The sequence below is a fragment of the Colletotrichum gloeosporioides genome, assembly GCF_011800055.1.
Source record: "Colletotrichum gloeosporioides strain Lc1 chromosome Unknown consensus_17, whole genome shotgun sequence".
NCBI lineage: Eukaryota > Fungi > Ascomycota > Sordariomycetes > Glomerellales > Glomerellaceae > Colletotrichum > Colletotrichum gloeosporioides.
Window position 1 is genome coordinate 2,063,989 of NW_025544662.1, and position 17,418 is coordinate 2,081,406.

Consider the following 17,418-nt stretch of genomic DNA (forward strand, 5'->3'; position numbering starts at 1 on the left):
GTATGTATTGAAAGTCTCTTGCCTCCTCATCCTCCTCCTGCCACCCATTGGATCATGAGAACGTGGGACAGTGGTAATCGGAGCGCGGGGGCAACGGCACATTTTTCTCCTTGTACGTATCGCACAAACAATGGCGAGGGTTTAACGACTTGAATGGCCTCCCATGTTCCTCCGGTGACACCACACCAAATAACGCTGTGTTACCGAATGAATTTTTGCTCGTGAAAACGCCCTCCTCTGCCCGGCAACCGACGCAGACCGGCATGCCACGCGGGAACCTGGTCGGGCCAACCACCCGGCCCAGCAAATGTCTCGGTACCCTGGGCCTGGGATGGGTGCTGTTATTGTTAGCTAGGTGCCCTCATCTCCCCCGTCCCGCACCGCCGCCCGCTGGCCCGCATCCCACGCCCAGGCTCGATATCCCGCCGCCAGCCCTACGGCACAGCGGGGGCGGCACGATTCATTTTCACGGAAGTCGCAACCCACCCCAACAGCTCCGATGAGGAGTTCCTCTGGTTTCGTGGTGTAGTTGGTTATCACGTCAGTCTAACACACTGAAGGTCTCCGGTTCAAGTCCGGGCGAAATCATCTTTTTGCTACTATTATTAATTGTGTTGGCGATTCCTGCCCAAGAAGTTTTTTGCTACTAGTAAATTGGGCAGCTAGATAACACCAGCCAGCCAGTCAAGTAGTCTTCGTTATCCACCCTGTCCAAAGTGATGCTTCTCGCCTACAGCAACTGTAGACAAAACACATCCTGAAAGTCACTCAAAAACTCCGTCGAGGCCGCTGTTCAACCACTCGTAGCTAGACTGGTCCAAGATTGACAAATATGGATACAGATGACAATGGACTAGTTCTACAATGCTCTCACCAAATGTACGCAAAGTGAGGGAAGTCGGATTATGTACAAACGTGTTAAAGGGTTCGACCCATGCCTCCCAAGCCGAGTGCGTTAAGCCCTGGTTTCACCGCCGCCAAAACCCGAAGCTCCCCGCCGCCGGCCAACAAAAAAAGACATGAACATAACAGCAAACGGGCTTTTTTTGGTTCTTAACATCGTCCCGTCCTGATATTTTGATTCGTCCCCCATTACTCGCCCCGGAACCCATTTCCCGGGGCTGTTACCTGCTCCCCCATTTTTTCCGTCACAGGAGCTTAAACTACTACTCTTCTTCTTCTTACACGGCGCCAGTTGGTGGGTTGTGTGGGTGTGGTTACTTCATTTCAGTCGGAAAAGTGTAAATCCTCTCCTTTACCTGGGCATACCCGGGCTAATACCCTGCAACTTCGCTGCCAGCTTGGGGTACTTCTCTTGCACTTGAAGCTGCGTGCGTGTCGCTTCGGCGTACGAAAGAGCGTTGACGATCTCTCCTTCCGTGCGGGCGAGCTCGGCAGCGCGCTCGAAGTACTTGAGAGCCTCGGTGACCTTGCCCTGCTGAAGGAGCAGCTGGGCCATGGTTGCAACGGCGATGTCGCACTCGGGGTCGACTGTATCTGATTAGTCTCGCGATTTGAAAATAAAGACGGGGTGTGCATACTGATGAGAGCCTTCTGGCAAAGCTTCTCGGCTTCGCCAAAGTCCTGCTTCCACTGGAAGAGGGTCAGGGCCTTGTTGATAAGGGGAAGAACGTTCATGGCCATCGGCTTCGTCTTCGACTCCATGTCAATCGCGGCGTCGAACTTCTCGATAGCCTCCTGGAAGTTGCCCTGGTCGAGTAGCAGCTCTCCGTAGTAGTTGTAGACGTCGGGGACGTCCTTGAAGTTCTTGATGCAGCGGCGGAAGGTCGACATGGACGAGGCGATGGAGCCCATCTTGTACTGGGTGACACCGAGCTGGATGTGAGAGAAGATGAAGTCGCGGTCGAGGTCGATGGACTTCTGGTAGTCCTTGGCGGCGTCGGAGAACTCGCCCTTGATGAAGTGCAGCTGGGCACGGTGGTAGTAGATGTCGGGATCCTCGGCATTCTGCTCCATGGCCTTGTCGAAGTCGTCGGCAGCCTTCTCGGGGGCACCAAGCTCCAGGTTCATGCTAGCACGCTTGATGTAGCTCTGGGTCATGGAGGGGTCGAGCTCAATGCTCTTGGACAGGTCGCTCATGGCATCGTCATGCTTTCCGAGCAAGCAGCTGAAAGTACCGCGGAGGTTGTATGCGAGAGCCTCGAACTCCTCGAGCTCACCCAGTTCCAGGGCCTTCTCGAAGGCCGCCCTCGCCTCCTCGTAGCCGTCACCAGTCTTCTTCTCCAAAGCCGCAAGGCCGAGCTGCAGCTGACCCTTGCCAGTCTCCTCGTCCAGCGCAATAGAGTCCTCGAGACCGGCCGGGCGGGGCTTGACGCGGAAGCTCTGCAGGTAGTTACCGACGAAAGTGTGGCTGGGCAGCTTGTTGGGGCGGTTGGCCATCATCTCCTGGGCCTTCTGCTCGGCAAACTTCTTCAGCAGGCGCTCGACGGCCTGTGCGCTGTTCTCGTTCTTGAAGCTGTCGATAATGCAGGAGGCGGTGAAATCAAGGAGAGCCTCGCCGTACATCTTGAGATGCTCGTAGGCGTTGGCACGGCGGTTCAGAGCCTTGACGTATTCGGGGTCGAGGTTGATGGCGGCGGTGGTGTCCTCGACAACCTTGTCCCAGTCGCCGAGGGCATTGTAGCAAGCGGCACGGTTCGAGTAGAAGATGGGGTTGGCCTTGCAGAGGATGGCCTTGGAGTAGAGGTCGATGGCTTGGTTGTAGTCCTTACCGCCATAGGATTTGTTACCGGCGTCCTTCAACTTGGCGGCGTACTTCTCTCGCTCTTCTTGGGTGAAGCTCTGGACGGACGTTTCGTCGATCTCGGGAAGCTCTTCGGGGTTCTCGGCGGCGGCCGTCGGTTGCGCAGCAGCCTCCTTCTGTGGGGGCGCGGCCTTCTCTGCCTCGGCGGCCTTGCGTTCGGCCTCCCTTCTTTTCCTTCGCTCCTTCTTGCTCAGCTTTGGTGTATCATCCTTCTTCTTGAATCGCACTAAGGTCAGCTTTTGATTCCGTGCAGTTTGACCTGGCAGGGCTGGCGGAGATGGCCAAGATCCCAGTCGTAGCGGCCGTGTGGAAAATCGGATCGCATGACGACAGCCAGGTGCCAGGAGCAGGCAAGACACAAGAGTAAAAACGTACGGAGTCGCTGTTGAGGAAGTAGATGACGCCAGCACCGGTAGCGACGACGGCAACACCTGCAGCGGTATAAACGACGGCCTTGTTTTCTGAAGCCCAAGAGGTGATGCGGTCCCAAAGTCCGGAGGAGGAATCAACCGGGATAACGGTCGGAGTCTTTGCCAGAGGAGGCACGGAGGGGAGGGGATTGGACATATTTGTGGTGGCTCGAGGCAATTGGTAAAAAGAGGAGCAGAGGTATCAAGGGTGGTACAGGAAGAAAAGTCGTAAAGTCGACGAGGACTTGAAGTGTGTGAATGGGCTGACCAGTGCGAGGGCGGTCTGGTTCGATGATGTAGGCAGGTTGCAGGTGCAGGTGCAATTGCAGGAGCTGGCTGCTGTGATGCTGATGCTGCTTGCTGGCCGTCTGGTGGTGGTGGTGGTGGTCTCTGTCTGGTCTGTTTGCTATGCGCTGGACTGGGGCCCAGGAGCTTCCGGCACAGCGCGCAAAAAATTGTTGCGCGACGGGGCAAGCTCGTGAGGAGTTTTTCCGGCCTAGCACCATAGTCTTCTGGGTCGAGCAACTGTCATTGACCAAATCAGCTTGGCCTCAGGCGATTTAAGAGTGGGGTTGGCAAGGGAGGGCCGCCTATGAGCCTGCAAACTACGTAACCAGTGAGGGCCCTGGCGCTCCAGGTCGCAAGGATATGTTGGTCAGCCAGCAGGGTGCCTTTCGCTTTCGTGGTCTGGGCTGACGATTTTTGTTGTTTACTGTCTTCATTAATAAGCTGTCGTCTTTTTCCGAAGCTTGCGAAATGTTGATGTGTACCCGTATTGCGCCCTCAAACCGAATCAATTGAAGACTTATGGAATCGTTGAGCAATTACACAATAGGCACTTTCTCCCAGACAAATGTGTGAGCTTCAATCGCCAGGGATCTGGCTGGAGTACCATGTCGTCATATTCTCCTGTATCCTCATTTTGGGTTTCACTAGCCTGGCGTCCTTCAAAAAGGCATTCGATGCAAGTCTTCATTGCTAGAAACTCTCTGAACACTGCTTCTGTGTCCCTTAAAAACTTGTGGTTTGTACAAATCCTCTGAAGATGGATTGGCTACGCATCGTGCAAATTACACGAGTAAGAGAATCGCAGCTACATACGGCTAGTTGGATATGACTTCTTTCCTCAGCGACGATCAGCCAGCTCGGCATGACCTAGCGTCAAGAGACATTGAGAGGTCGTTTCCAGCTTGAGAGCCTTCACAATTTCTTACTTGTTTTGACGCGGAATGGCCTTCAGGGTATTTCATTGATGAGCGTAATGTCTCTAGACATCGGTTCTGAAACGATGCTTGCTTCTGCTGGGGAATGGGCGGTCGTCCAGAATGAAGAAAGCTGGAAACAAGGTACTCATTGTATGGCAGAGCCCTGACATCCAGCGCGTGTACCTTGAAGAGCATCTCCAGAAATACCTTGACATGAGCCCTCTCTCCTGTCCTTGTATCAGCGCCCTCCGAATTACTGTTCTAATCAAAGAGATTTTTTGAAGATTTTTATGTTGATCATCACATCAAACTAGAAGAATTTCCAGACCATTGGGTTCCGCACTTTGTTCATACAATGGGGACTACAGGCATTCGGTGATAAGGATGTTAATTAGTAGCTGGGCTGATGAAATTTGAAGTCTCGGGTGGCCAAGATAAGAGGTGACCTTGATCATCTATCTCAAGCTGCTAACGGAAAATATGCATTAAACTTATGTCTTGAACCAAAACGTTGTGTTCTTCCCGATGAGTATCAACAATTTAATTAGATGGGTAGGTAGTTGAAAGTGACAAGTGGAGACGGAAGGCAGTGAGAAAGTGTGCTTATGTAACCTACACTGCAACTCACAAAATTGTTAGTGCCGTCTCGTGAGCGACTTCCGTGCTGCAAGCGAGAAGACTCACCGTCGCCGTCTAAAGTCAAAGCCCGGTCTCAGCACTTGTTGCATCGGAAAACTTACCTACATCAAGAAGAGTTGCCTTTTTACTTCTGCGTCTCTCTTTCAAATCTGCCCTCTAGTCAAGATCGCAGATCTGACAATCATCGACCATCCTACATCGCAGCTCACACCTTGAGTCAACAGCTTACAGACAGCCCCAAACATGGCCAATCAATTTGAGCTCTTCACGTCGCTCCGTTTCGACCCCGGATTGCTGGGCATCCCAAAGAGGCGTTTGGCTAATGCGGGGTGGAACGCCAAGATGACCTCCCCGTACTACATGCTCGACCTCCACCGGGATCGGATGCTCAGAGCCGCGACACATTGGAACTGGACTCCTGCCGTTGAGACTATCGCCGGCGAGACCGGTCTGCAGAACCTCGCAGACGCCGTCGAGACCTTCTTGGCTCAGCATGGCAAGGAAACCCCACTGAGAGTCAAGGTCTTGCTCACCTCGGACGGGAAGCTCAGCTGTGAAGCATCACCAGTGCCCCCTGTGCCGTTGCAAAACCTCTTCCCCGAGAGACTCCCACCGCCTGGAAGCTCCAAGGAGACCAGCGATCCTTCTGAGGAACCTCTTATGGAGGTTGTCGTAGATAACACCGAGACATCGCAATCCGAGTACACCCACTTCAAGACTACCAAGAGGGCCATGTACGACACTGCTCGGGATCGTGCGAGGATTGCGCCGACAGACCGAAAGGAAGTCCTGCTGGTCAACTCCAGAGATGGCACGATCATGGAGGGTAGCTTGACCACTCCCTGGTTTTGGAGGAATGGTAGGTGGGTGACACCCCCGGTATCTGCCAAATTCAATCCCGATAGCGGGAGCGGTGGTCAAGATGGAACCACTCGCAGATGGGCTCTTGAAAGGTGAATATCCTGACGTATCACGTCATTTGGGCCTGCCTGCTGACTGCGTTCTCAGGAACCTGGCTGCTGAAGAAGAGGTCAAGGCCGGCAGTCTTGTCGACGGTGAGCCTTGCTGGATCAGCAATGGTGTTCGCGGCTTCACTTTTGGCAAGGTACGGCTCAGTGCCGCATAACAAGCTTGTGTTCTAAGCTCTTGTCGATTTATGAGTCCAGGAGGCGCATGATATCATGATATGATCAGAGCAGCGTACTGTGGGCGGTTCAGCGAACCAATCATGGGAACTTCGGCCTTGATAGCAACCACTGTCATGTTGAATCGCCATCTTCTGATTCGAGATGAACGCCCTATCTTTGGGACACATGTGTATTGCCGAGATGTTATATCCGGATGGAACATCGAGCATGGATCCAGAGAAAGAACCCTGACGACATCACAATGCCAAGTTCAGGTCCAGCGATTGCAGAACAATCAGGAGGCCTCGTCTCCTCGCATCGTGCTTGGCAGGGTATCCAGGAATCTGGAGTCGATCGGCGCCAAGACGGGACATGGCCCGCTAAGCTAATCCTTGCCCCGGAACCACCGTGCGGCGTCCGTTACATCATTCTGTAGGCGGGGAAGACCTCATCTCCCGGTCGATTTGTTCATCAGACCAGGCTGGTCGTCAAGCAGTAACAGTTTTGGCTCACGAGCCGTCTCTGATTTGCATGTGCCAATCCCCTTCTGAATCACGGCAGCTGGGTTGACCGGCGCGTATTCAGGTAGGCTGCTTGAAAGTTCAGGTGGCCGAAGCTCCCGCGGGGCATCTCCAAAGTAGAGCGACTGTGACAAGTCCAAATCGCTCATGTGTTTCCATAACGTTTCCCCCTCTTTCTCGTTCATTTTGAACCACTGGTTCATCGACGACTCAGTCCAGTCTCCACCAGTCCATTTTGTACCCTAACCAACTGCCTCATCGGGCTGGACCGAGGGCCAGACTTCCTCCCTTTCCCCCCCCTATCCCCATGAGAGCTCAGAGCACGGGCGAAAGGTCCGAATGCGCGTTGTCACGAAAGCTCCGTTTCAAGCCTGCGGTTGCACCGCCCCACCTCCCGTGCCTTGCTCTGAACTGTCACACTTCAATGCCGGCATGAGCTCTCTCTCTCATGACAGAATACACCCAACCCGTCACTTCAGCTGAGCAGTCGTCAGCGAAACGTTAGCCCTGCCATTTTATAAGTCCCGGACAGGCCGCCGCATGATTGCTGCGCCAACACCCCTTGGTGATATTTATCTTCCTTATCTACCGACAGATCACATCTAGAGCAAAGCAGGTTTTCCACCTACGCGCCCGTAACCCCCTCTCACGACTCACTTCAGCCCGACCAGGTTCTAAAGGTGCCGACATTCCGATCAGTGATCGCAGGACTTGCTTCTTACCCAAACGGGCAGGTATTTAAACGTCAGCTCAACCCAAAGAGCGAGCTTGTTTCGCAAACAACCTTCAAACTCAACTCAATTCATCCTACTGCCCACCGACTCAATAAGTGCAACCAGCTCCTTCCTTGACCACAGCTCCATACATAAACACGATGGAGGCATTCCTGCAAACTCAGGCAAAGTTCAAGCTGGACAAGGGCCTCGCCAAGATCCCCGCCGCCCTGAACAAGAACTACCAGCGTCATGGCACCAAGTCGTACGTTCACTTGCTCAACAAATACAAGTTCGAGCCCACCAAAGCCGGCCCCTACGTCCAGACCAAGAGGATGGCGCAAAGGGGTCTTGCTGCTCCGGGCTTCAATGCCCCTCTCGGCGGCCGCGTCTCCATGAAGAACGTTTTGGTGAAGAAGACCGACTCTGGGGAACAGAGCGGGGAGGTCACGGCGGAGGACCAGCAGTACGACTCCATGTACCTCTGCGAGGTGTCCATCGGCACGCCGCCGCAGAAGTTCAAGCTGGACTTTGACACCGGCTCCTCTGACCTTTGGGTATCCTCCCCGAATACACAGTGCCGCCATAGCGATCACTAACACAGCCGACAGGTCTTCTCAACTGAGCTCAGCAGCTCCCTCCAATCCAGCCATAACGTCTTCGATGCCTCCAAGTCCTCCACGTTCAAGAAGCTCGACGACTTCTCGTGGAAGATCTCGTACGGCGACGGCAGCTCCGCCTCGGGCGACTGCGGCACCGACAACCTCGTCCTCGGCGGGCTGACGGTCGAGAACCAGGTCGTCGAGCTCGCGCAGCAGCTCGCGCCGCAGTTCTCCCAGGGCACAGGCGACGGCCTGCTCGGGCTGGCCTTCAGCTCCATCAACACGGTGCAGCGCGACGGCAACATCCGCGACCCGCAGAAGACGCCCGTCGACAACATGATTGCGCAGAAGGACATCCCCTCGGGCGCGGAGCTCTTCACCTCGGCCTTCTACAGCGAGCGCGACGAGGGTAACCCCAAGTCGTTCTACACGTTCGGCTGGATCGACACGGACCTCGTCTCGGCGTCCGGGGAGGAGATCCACTGGACCGAGATCGACAGCTCGCAGGGGTTCTGGATGTTCGAGTCCGGCAGCGCGAGCGTGAACGGGAAGGCGGTCGGCAAGAGCGGGAACAAGGCCATCGCCGACACGGGCACGACGCTGGCGCTCGTCGCGGACGACGTGTGCGAGGCGCTGTACGCCGCGATCCCCGGGTCCAAGTACGACGACCAGCAACAGGGGTACGTCTTCCCGACGAGCACCAAGGCGGACGACATGCCCGAGTTCAAGGTCGCCGTTGGGGACAAGGAGTTTGTGATTCAGAAGGAGGACTTGGCATTTGCGCCTGCTGAGGACGGGTGGTGGTATGGCGGTGTGCAGTCAAGAGGGTCAAACGATTTTGACATCCTTGGTGACGCATTCTTGAAGTCCATCTATGCTGTGAGTTGCTTCTGCTTACAAACCATGTGACGAGGTGGTGGTGCTGATTTTGCTACAGATTTGGGACCAGGGAAACACCCGCTTTGGATGCGTCCCGAAGATTGAGAAGACGCAGAACCTGACTCCGCCATCGGGCTCGGCGACCGGGTCCAGCAAGATTGAGACGATCAACAGAAGATGGTAAACAACATACGGGGTTGATGTTGAGATGGAAGAGATGTATGGCGGAATATGACTTATGAATAAAGCAGCAGTAAACGATTCAAATCAACACATCAGCTTTCGACACTATCTTGCTATGTCTTGTCCGTGATCGCCGTCTGCTTACTTATCTGCCAAGACACGACCACCCAACAGCTACGTACTTGGCCAAGTCCATTTATCAACCACATACAAGAAACCAGGTACGAGGATGAAAGAAGACGATGTACATGGAAAGAGGTGCTAACAAGTGCCTGATAGATATTCCCTTAGGACATAGCTTTGCCTACAAGGTCCTCAAGGCAAGAAATGAGAAGGAAAAAAGGGGTTGGTGATATTTTACCCTCCCACCGAGGCTCGAACGTATGGCATTTCAAGCAAGGGCTTTCTGGGATCACCAGGCGTAAACCACTCGACCTTAGAGTCATCGCTATGACGAGTGGCTACGGAAAGAACAGAACTGTTTCTGCCTATAGACTTCATACGCTTGGTCAGGGTGTGCCGCAGAGGTGGAAGGCTGCCGCTTGAAGCAGATTTGGTCCATCGGGGTTGCGTTGGATAAAGTGGAATATAGTCGAGTCACGAGCCCAAGATTGGCAGGCACCTTGGGACTGCAGGACGTGATAGGCCGTGTTCTTGTCCAGGAAAGGCACCGTCGACGAGGGAAGACACAGTAAGCTTCGACGAATGAAGATATGGCAAAAAACCAGAGCTTCCTGGGCGTCAGGGGCTTCGAATACGTGACCGGTCGTTTCTTTCCACTTCTGGTCTTGGCCAAGTATCATCTGTTCTAAGATCAGCCAACTGTGTTCCTTCATAGTCCGGATTCGGAGTCTTCGGAGTTGAACATACTGAGGGTGAAATTCAAGTTTGAAGACTCTTAAACAGGGTCGACCAACTGTTGACGGCAGTACTTCAAGAGGGAGAGATCACCCACCATGAAGACGACGGCGAGGATACGGAGCCGATATGTAAAGACCGGCTCGAACAGCAAGCCCGTCGTCCAACCGGCGTCCGTGGTTGGTTCCTGTACCGCATAGAGGCTGACCGTTCATGAAGATAAGCTGAACTGAACCACTCAGCCAGACTCCCTCGCTCTTGGCGGGGGTCTAAGTTTGCCCTGTTCCGGGCCAGCAGTTGTCATCCCATCCTGGGCTTCGAGGGGGCACATGGTTGGCAGGGCCAGTAAGGTTCGACGCGAGCGCAGGCAGATCCGGGGCTGTCCCAGCGTTGAGGGACTTGAAACGGTGAGCCGGCACATCGCCCTGGGCGGGTGCGGAGTGTCAGACGAGTAGTGGTGAAGCACAGTCTGGGTCTATGATTCTATTGACCCAGAGCACTGGGATTTCTGGGCTCTTGCGGAATTCCACTATGACCTTTTTCACATGTTGCGTGTAGGCGCTGTACACATGTTAACGAGAATGGCCCACGGGTAACGTGATCAGGACGCTGCATATAAGGATGGAAACATGCCAGTCGAAGAGGTTACGTCCGGACCGGAGACGAGACTCTGGACTCTTCGAAACAAAAAAGCAAAAGCGGGTCCTGTTCAGCTCCGTGACGGTCGTGGATTGGTGGAGAGGTTATTCTTGGAGACGAAGTAGCATGGATGGTTTGACAAGGCCCCGAGCTTGGGTATTGAGGTGGGATTTCGGTGAGGTGGGCGAAGAAACCATCCAGCCAGGACCAGCAGCAAGAGAGGGACTCTGGGAGTCACAGCCCAGGCTGGGCCAGGCCCCAAGGTCGGGTCCAAAACAGCGTGGCACTTCCGGCACGCCGGTCTCAAGGGAAGCATCCTACTGGCTGAGGGGCATGACAGCGAATGGGGGTTTGGGGGAACACGAGTGACGAGTGTGCAGTTGCCGGCCAGCTAGCCAAACGGCCGGCTTACGGAAACACAGCCAACGCAACAGGAGCAGCAGCAGCAACAACAGAAAACAGCAGAAGCAGCAGCTGCAGCAGCGTGCCTCCCCTCAGTTCCATTGCTGCTGGTTGCTGAGGGACTGATACGCAAAGGTGTGTCCCAAGAACACCCGGACCAGACAGGCCAGCCGAGGATGGATGACAGCACCTAAATAAAAATAAAGACCAACGTTGGAGGTGCATGTTCCTGTTAGCTGTGTCCGTCCACCATCCACCGTCTAACATAGCGCACCGTTTAGCTGAAGTGAACTGGAGACTGGGGGACGGGAACCTGCCCGGACCACACCCGTACCCGTACCTTAGTCCGTCCACATTTTCCACGGGCACCATCGCACCGATTCCCTCAGGTGGGTAGGCAGGCAGGTAGGCACCTCTGGTAGCAGAGGTCCAGCTACGCTACCGCACCGTACCTTAAGGTACCTTACCTGCCTACCGTACCTAGCAGAGTACAGCACAGCCAGTTGAGGCCCCTCAAGTTTGCGTTGCTTTGGCCCTCCTGCTGGCCTCTGCCTGTCCAGCCCGTCTTGCCTGCTCTGCTTCTTGTCGTCGTCTCTGGCCGAAATTCCTCTCTCCCTTCTATCATCACCACCAACTCCACCCCTGCGATTCCTCCTCGCACCCAAACCCTTCTCCTCCTCTCCTCCTTTTAGACTTCCACCCTTCGTCTGCTCTTTCATTAGAAGCAGAGAGGTTCGAGGAGACCATTCGGGTAGAGCTCCGCCCCTGCTGCACTGCATTGCGGTTTTTATACACCTTGCCGCTACCCTGCTCTGCTCTGCTCTGCTCTTTGGTTGCAGAGAAATCTGTCCGACAAGAAGCTGTGTGTTGCTGTTGCTTCTGCTTCTCCCGAAGCCGACGCCGCCGCACTGCCCAACGCCCGCCCGCTGTTGTATTTTATTTTTAATACGCCCTCTTGGCCGTCTGTTTGCCCATCGCCCGAATTCTTCGCCAACCGCAGGGCGGTACTTGCTTTTCCCCCGTCTTCCATTCATCAACCGTTACCTGGCAAGCATCGCATGATTCCCTCGACATCTTTCCGCCGCTTCCTCCGCTCCTCGAGCCTGTCCTGCTCGTCAACCTGAGCATCAACCTACCGCCGAGTCAACATCCGAAAGGTCCAGATAGCTCTACAACAGCTACCGAAAACATGGCGGCCCCCCGACGCAGAAAGATTGGTCATCGACGACGCATCGAGGATGAGGAAGATGGAGAAGGTGGTCCTGATCAGCTCGACCTCGATGACGACTCCATGACCGAGGGTTCCATCATTAGTGACGACCACGATCACGGCAACGATAGCGATACCAGCAACATCGACGAGGCCTCCCCCATCACCCCGAACGCAAGGAAGTCTGCTGGAAATGGAGCCGCGAAGCATGCTGCCCGGGACCCCTCGGCGCCCGCCAACACCAAATCTGTATCCGATGCCGATGCCATGCTTCAGGGCCTCTCCGTTAGCGACCGTCCCGAGCCTGTGCAAGAGCTCCAGCTCGACGACGCCGCTGCATCGCCGCCCAAGTCTTCCGCTCCTCTTGTCGTGAGCTCCAACTCGTCCCGCCCCGCGGAGCCCGTCGGCGAGCGTCGTCGCCGGGAGCACGAGGAATACAAGAAGAAAAGGGACGAAGACCCCGCCTTCGTTCCCAACAGGGGGGCCTTCTTCATGCACGATCATCGCCATGCCGGTCCTTCTGCTAATGGCTTCCGGCCTTTTGGCAGAGGTCGTGGACGTGGCCGTGGTGGAGGCATCGGAGGCCCCTACGCTCCCATGAAGTATGCTTCCCAGAAAGAGTCATCTCGTCATCTCTCGGCTAACCCGCTCAGTCAATTGCACAGTCCGACCGATCCTCTGACCAGTGGTCAATGGGCACATGACATGCATGAGACCGTCGCCGACCCGCTGCCCTCGAGACAACCAAGGCACCTGCCCGAGGAAGAGGGACCGGCCAACGGCAACGGCTTCATCCCGACATGCCCGTCCAACCCGACCCCCATCAACAGGACTCTGTCCACCGAGCGACACATCGGCAACGTGCAGGTGAGGGTGTCCCTTCCCGTCACCGGGAAAGGTCCTGCGGCCTTTAGCATGCCAGTCAAACAATACACCAAACTTCCAGACCACCGCCCGCCCCTGCGTCGCGACAAGCCAGTCCGCATCTCCCTGCCCGACAACCCGCCCAAGTACATCTTCCCCGCCGTCGACCGATCCTTCATCTTCATTCCGCGTGCCATGCGGCCGAACCAGCAGCGGACCCGGGGCAAGCCTCGCTCCGGCCTTGGTTCGATGGGAGGGTTTTCTAGACGGACCAGCGTTTTTGGCGGAAGCTACTACGGCAGCGCCTATTCTCCGAGCATTGCTCTCAGCCGCCGCTCCTCGTTGGCACCTGATGGTCGTGAATACCTTTTCTCGCCCACAGGCTCAGTCATGTCGAGAGCTCCTGTGCCAGTCGAGAATTCCAGACCTGTTGTCAGGCTGCCGCCCGCGAGCCACCCTCATCAACCCTTCGTTCCTAATCAGCCGTTTGTTGGGCAGGATGGTATGCCCATGCAGCCAATGCATGCTATGCACCCGAATGAGACGTCCATCAACGATTTGCCGCAGCCACAAACCCACCCGTTGCCTCAGAAGCCTGCATTCCAGGAGAACCGGCCAAGCCAGATTCCTATGCATCAGCCTCGCCCGCAAAAGGCAGTATCGGTTACAAACATTGAATCGCCGACCCTCAACCAAGGCCCGCAGGCTTTCCAGCAGGCTTTCCACCAGCAGGTTCCCGTCCAGGTGTCTAACGGCCTACCTCAGGAAGCTCACTCACGACAACCGTCGTACCCCACGCAGCACTCGACTGGCACGCCTTTGTCTCAGATCCCCGAGAGGGCGATCCACGCTGCTCCTTTCCAGCCCAACTACCCGCCTCCGCAACAGAACTTCTACAACCAGCCTTACCCTATGATGCAGCATCAACAACCGTACTTTTATCCCGGACAGTACAACGGTAACAACATGGGACCGTCGGCTGCGGCGCCGTCTTTTGCACCCCCGGGACAGCCGCCCCAAGGCCCTGGCTTCTCTCAACAAGGCCAGGTCGATCCCGCGGCCGCTCAAGCAAACGGACAGGCCCCGGGAGGACCCAACTTGGTCGCCCAGGAGGTCAACGGTATGGTTTACTATTACGATGCGGCTCAGCTTCCGCCCATGAACACCTATCAGGGCTACCAGCAGCCTCCCCCGCAATTCGGACCCGGTGTTGGTGGCATGGGCGGAATCACGCCAAGCCCGGACGGTTTCTACTACCAGCAACCCGCACCCGGAATGGTGTACTACTCGCAATAGGATTATGGGCAACTATCTACCACTTTGGTTCCTTCGTTCCCCGTAACGCCTTCTCCATAATCCTTGTAATTCTCAATGTCGGCTTTTCCGGTCGCGCTATACCCTCTTCTCGTCGGACGGCTGGACGGGGGCACAGGGGCAGGAGGAATTTCAAAAAGCGACGAGCGCTGATGAACTCTATATGCTTATGGTATTGCTAGGATTCGGGCGCTATTGATCCGCGTTGAGGTGCACTTTGTTTGGGAGGGACTCTGTTATCGAGGTTTTCGCCAAAAACCCCTTTTTCTTGTTCCAACACGCTCGCAAGCATTTGATAGCAGGAGAGGAAAGGACGGTCTGGCGGATCATGAGTTAGGAGGGGGAGACAGCGCAAGGTTCCTTGGTTCTACAACCTCTACACCTTTTTCTCGAATTCAAGAAGTTCCTCCCATTGCCCACGTCGAAGCCCCTGCCACTTCCCCCTCTCTTGGGTTTCCTATCAGCCACCATTACTTCTCCAAGCGTCTGGCGTTTTCACGGGTAATTTCAGTTGTTTCCTTCGTGCTTATTTCCTTCGTGCTTAACCCCGACAGATGGGGCGTTGGTGAATCGGAGGTCCAACCTCGCAGAGGGTTTTTTTTTTCAGGGTTCTCTTTTGGTTTTGATTTTTGATTTTCGGTCTGGGGCGTCTATACATTTCATGGTTACTACTTTTTCCCTTCCAGCTTATGACCCCATTACGTTGATTTCTGGTCCTAGTTTACCTAGACGTTCCTTCCGGGGAAAGGGCCATCGACTCTGTCCCGTTTTCCTCTGTGTGTTTCTTTTTTTTTCTTTTTTCTTTTTTTTTTTTACCTCATCATGACCGCACGATATGCCTAGACTAGTTCTCGCCGTTTGACTTATCCTTTGCTTTTCTTCTTCAGTATTTTGTGAGAGGGCTTTTCCGGTCTAGGTATGCATGTTTAGGGGGATATTCTTCTGACGACCAAAAAAAAGTTTCTTTGTTTGAGTTGAAGGGAGGGAGGTGGGTGCTTGGATATTTTTCTCTGACTTGCTCATGATGGCTTGTTGTTCTTTACCCCGCGAGAGGGAAGAGAATGGTGTTGGCAGAAGGGTCGACGGATAGGAGGGTGGAGATGGGGAGAGGTAGATGTATGTGATGCTTAGTGTGTACATGGTAGTTTTGAGGTGCTGGGGGCCTTTAGGGCGTTGTGTTGCCGATGTATACAATGGTTGGCTGGATTCTCGTGGACCTCTTTGCACGGGTGCCTGATGCTGTGATTGCAACGTATTCTCACTTGACAACAAGGTCTGGAACGAAGCTACACGCTTGAGACTCTCATCCCTTTGGACGTCATGTTGTCGTTATTGTCGTCCTTTGTAGTCGTCCTTCGTCGTCCTCGTCGTATGAGGATCTCGTTTGGTGTGTATTAGACTTCGCTTAACCCGAAGCACTGGAGACAAGTCGAGTATTTGATTATCGCAACATCACTGGGGATATCTATAACATTTTCTTCGGCCTGACATGACTTCCTGCTGTTTTGAAATACCAAGTCGTACGAGAGCATAACTGCCTACAGTGACACCAACCCTCCTCTCTGCTCGTATTCCTCTACACTCCTCTCGAATACTCCGCGAACGACAACGATATGGACTGGCCGACGACGCACCCGCCGCGGGCTTACCAGCCAGAAGAGATCACCGCCCAAGAGTTCAAACCAGCCTTGGAGATCAGTCTTCGTAACTATTACGATGCTGAACACACACAGCACTACAACAGAGTGATTGTACTTACATTCTGCTGGGATATCGACTATAGCCACCGCGGCAGACTTGGACACTGGACCAGCCAACTTGGCGATACTTTCCAGCACTTATACGGTTACGAAGTCTTGCATACTTTAATACCAGCGTTCGCGCCCAACCCGCACGGCATCGTCTCCGACGTCGTGAGGAATACGCTTTACGGAACGCCGGCCCAGCCCTGGCTCGGGAAAGACGCCCTCGTGATCATCTACTACGTTGGCCACGGCAAGGTGATGCAAGCACCACCCAACGATGAACCGAGCCTCCTTCTACACCCAAGCTGGCCGCCCACGGTCTTCGATCAACCACCTCAACCCATCGGCTCCTACCATTCCCAAGATGTCCCTCGGTATACTTCACGAATATCCGCCGAGAGTTGACCGACAACGCCGAGCCAGACGTGCTAATGCTCCTCGAAAACCCTCATGCCGGCGGCGCGGGCGCGATCGGGCCCGGCAAAGAGATTATCGCAGCTTCAGTCCCCGACCACCTCGCCTGCGCCGATGGCTGGCGATCGTTCTCTGCCTGCCTCGTCCACCACCTTCGGCTCGCAGCGAGTAACAAGCATATCCTGACTATGCCGCAGCTCTACTCGAGACTGGCCACCAAATGCTTCACATTCGACGTGCACGGCGAGGCCGAACTAGCGTCCATACCCATCCACATCCAACAACACTGCAACACACCCCGCGTCCCCATCTACCTAGGACCGATCTTGCCGGCAATCTGTTAGTATTCTGGTCGACTTGGCTCGTATATGTCCCAGCCAGCTATAGTCGTCCCGAGCGTGCGCCTGCGAGACGCAGGGAGCATCGTCCTGTCTGAGTTGGCTTCAGCGTTGTTATTCTCGCGCCTCGACGGTGGCGACAGATTGATGCTCAAGCGCGCATACCCCGCCGTCTCAGGGACGGAAATACTCTTCAGGGCTACATTTGATGTCTGGTGCGGCCTGAGAGGCTGCCCAGCAGTGAATTTCATCACGATCATGGTTAATGACGAGTTTGCCCGCAATATTGGGCCTAATCCTATCTCTCATATGTGACGAAGAAGACGGCAACGTCAACGACGGGAACGACGTCAACGACGACAGCAAGGAGGGGTAGTATAACGCTAGAACGGAGAAGAGCCACAGCGGGCGTGGAATATCATCCTAGATCCACAGCACCGAGGTACTCGGCAGCCTTGTCCTTCTCGGGGTCACCAGCAGCAAGCCTGCGCGAGTTGCCGATGCTGGCTCTACAAGACTTACATGGGGAGGAGACTGGGGGCAGCGCGGACTTTTCGGATAGAATCTGGATTCCCGTTGCCTCTGGGACAG

At 54.9% G+C, this 17,418-nt stretch overlaps 5 protein-coding genes across 5 annotated transcripts; 4 read left to right on the forward strand and 1 right to left on the reverse strand.

The window, feature by feature from the left end:
* Positions 1–1,255: 1,255 nt before the first annotated feature.
* Positions 1,256–3,331, reverse strand: GCG54_00011471 (Mitochondrial import receptor subunit tom70; the record flags this gene model as incomplete). Its single annotated transcript, XM_045411376.1, has 3 exons — positions 1,256–1,491; positions 1,542–3,000; positions 3,140–3,331. The coding sequence occupies 3 exons, from the start codon at positions 3,329–3,331 to the stop codon at positions 1,256–1,258; spliced, it is 1,887 nt and encodes a 628-aa protein (XP_045268434.1).
* Positions 3,332–5,261: 1,930 nt separating this feature from the next.
* GCG54_00011472 (uncharacterized protein) lies at positions 5,262–6,144 on the forward strand (the record flags this gene model as incomplete). The annotated part of the gene is made up of 2 exons (XM_045411377.1): positions 5,262–5,877; positions 5,924–6,144. The coding sequence occupies 2 exons, from the start codon at positions 5,262–5,264 to the stop codon at positions 6,142–6,144; spliced, it is 837 nt and encodes a 278-aa protein (XP_045268435.1).
* Positions 6,145–7,540: 1,396 nt separating this feature from the next.
* On the forward strand, positions 7,541–9,044 carry GCG54_00011473 (Aspergillopepsin-1; the record flags this gene model as incomplete). Its single annotated transcript, XM_045411378.1, has 3 exons — positions 7,541–7,936; positions 7,991–8,860; positions 8,919–9,044. The coding sequence occupies 3 exons, from the start codon at positions 7,541–7,543 to the stop codon at positions 9,042–9,044; spliced, it is 1,392 nt and encodes a 463-aa protein (XP_045268436.1).
* Positions 9,045–12,131: 3,087 nt separating this feature from the next.
* On the forward strand, positions 12,132–14,312 carry GCG54_00011474 (uncharacterized protein; the record flags this gene model as incomplete). The annotated part of the gene is made up of 1 exon (XM_045411379.1): positions 12,132–14,312. One exon carries the CDS (start codon positions 12,132–12,134, stop codon positions 14,310–14,312), a length of 2,181 nt encoding a protein of 726 aa, XP_045268437.1.
* Positions 14,313–15,943: 1,631 nt separating this feature from the next.
* On the forward strand, positions 15,944–17,142 carry GCG54_00011475 (uncharacterized protein; the record flags this gene model as incomplete). The annotated part of the gene is made up of 3 exons (XM_045411380.1): positions 15,944–16,330; positions 16,381–16,828; positions 16,907–17,142. 3 exons carry the CDS (start codon positions 15,944–15,946, stop codon positions 17,140–17,142), a joined length of 1,071 nt encoding a protein of 356 aa, XP_045268438.1.
* Between the last annotated feature and the right edge of the window lie 276 nt (positions 17,143–17,418).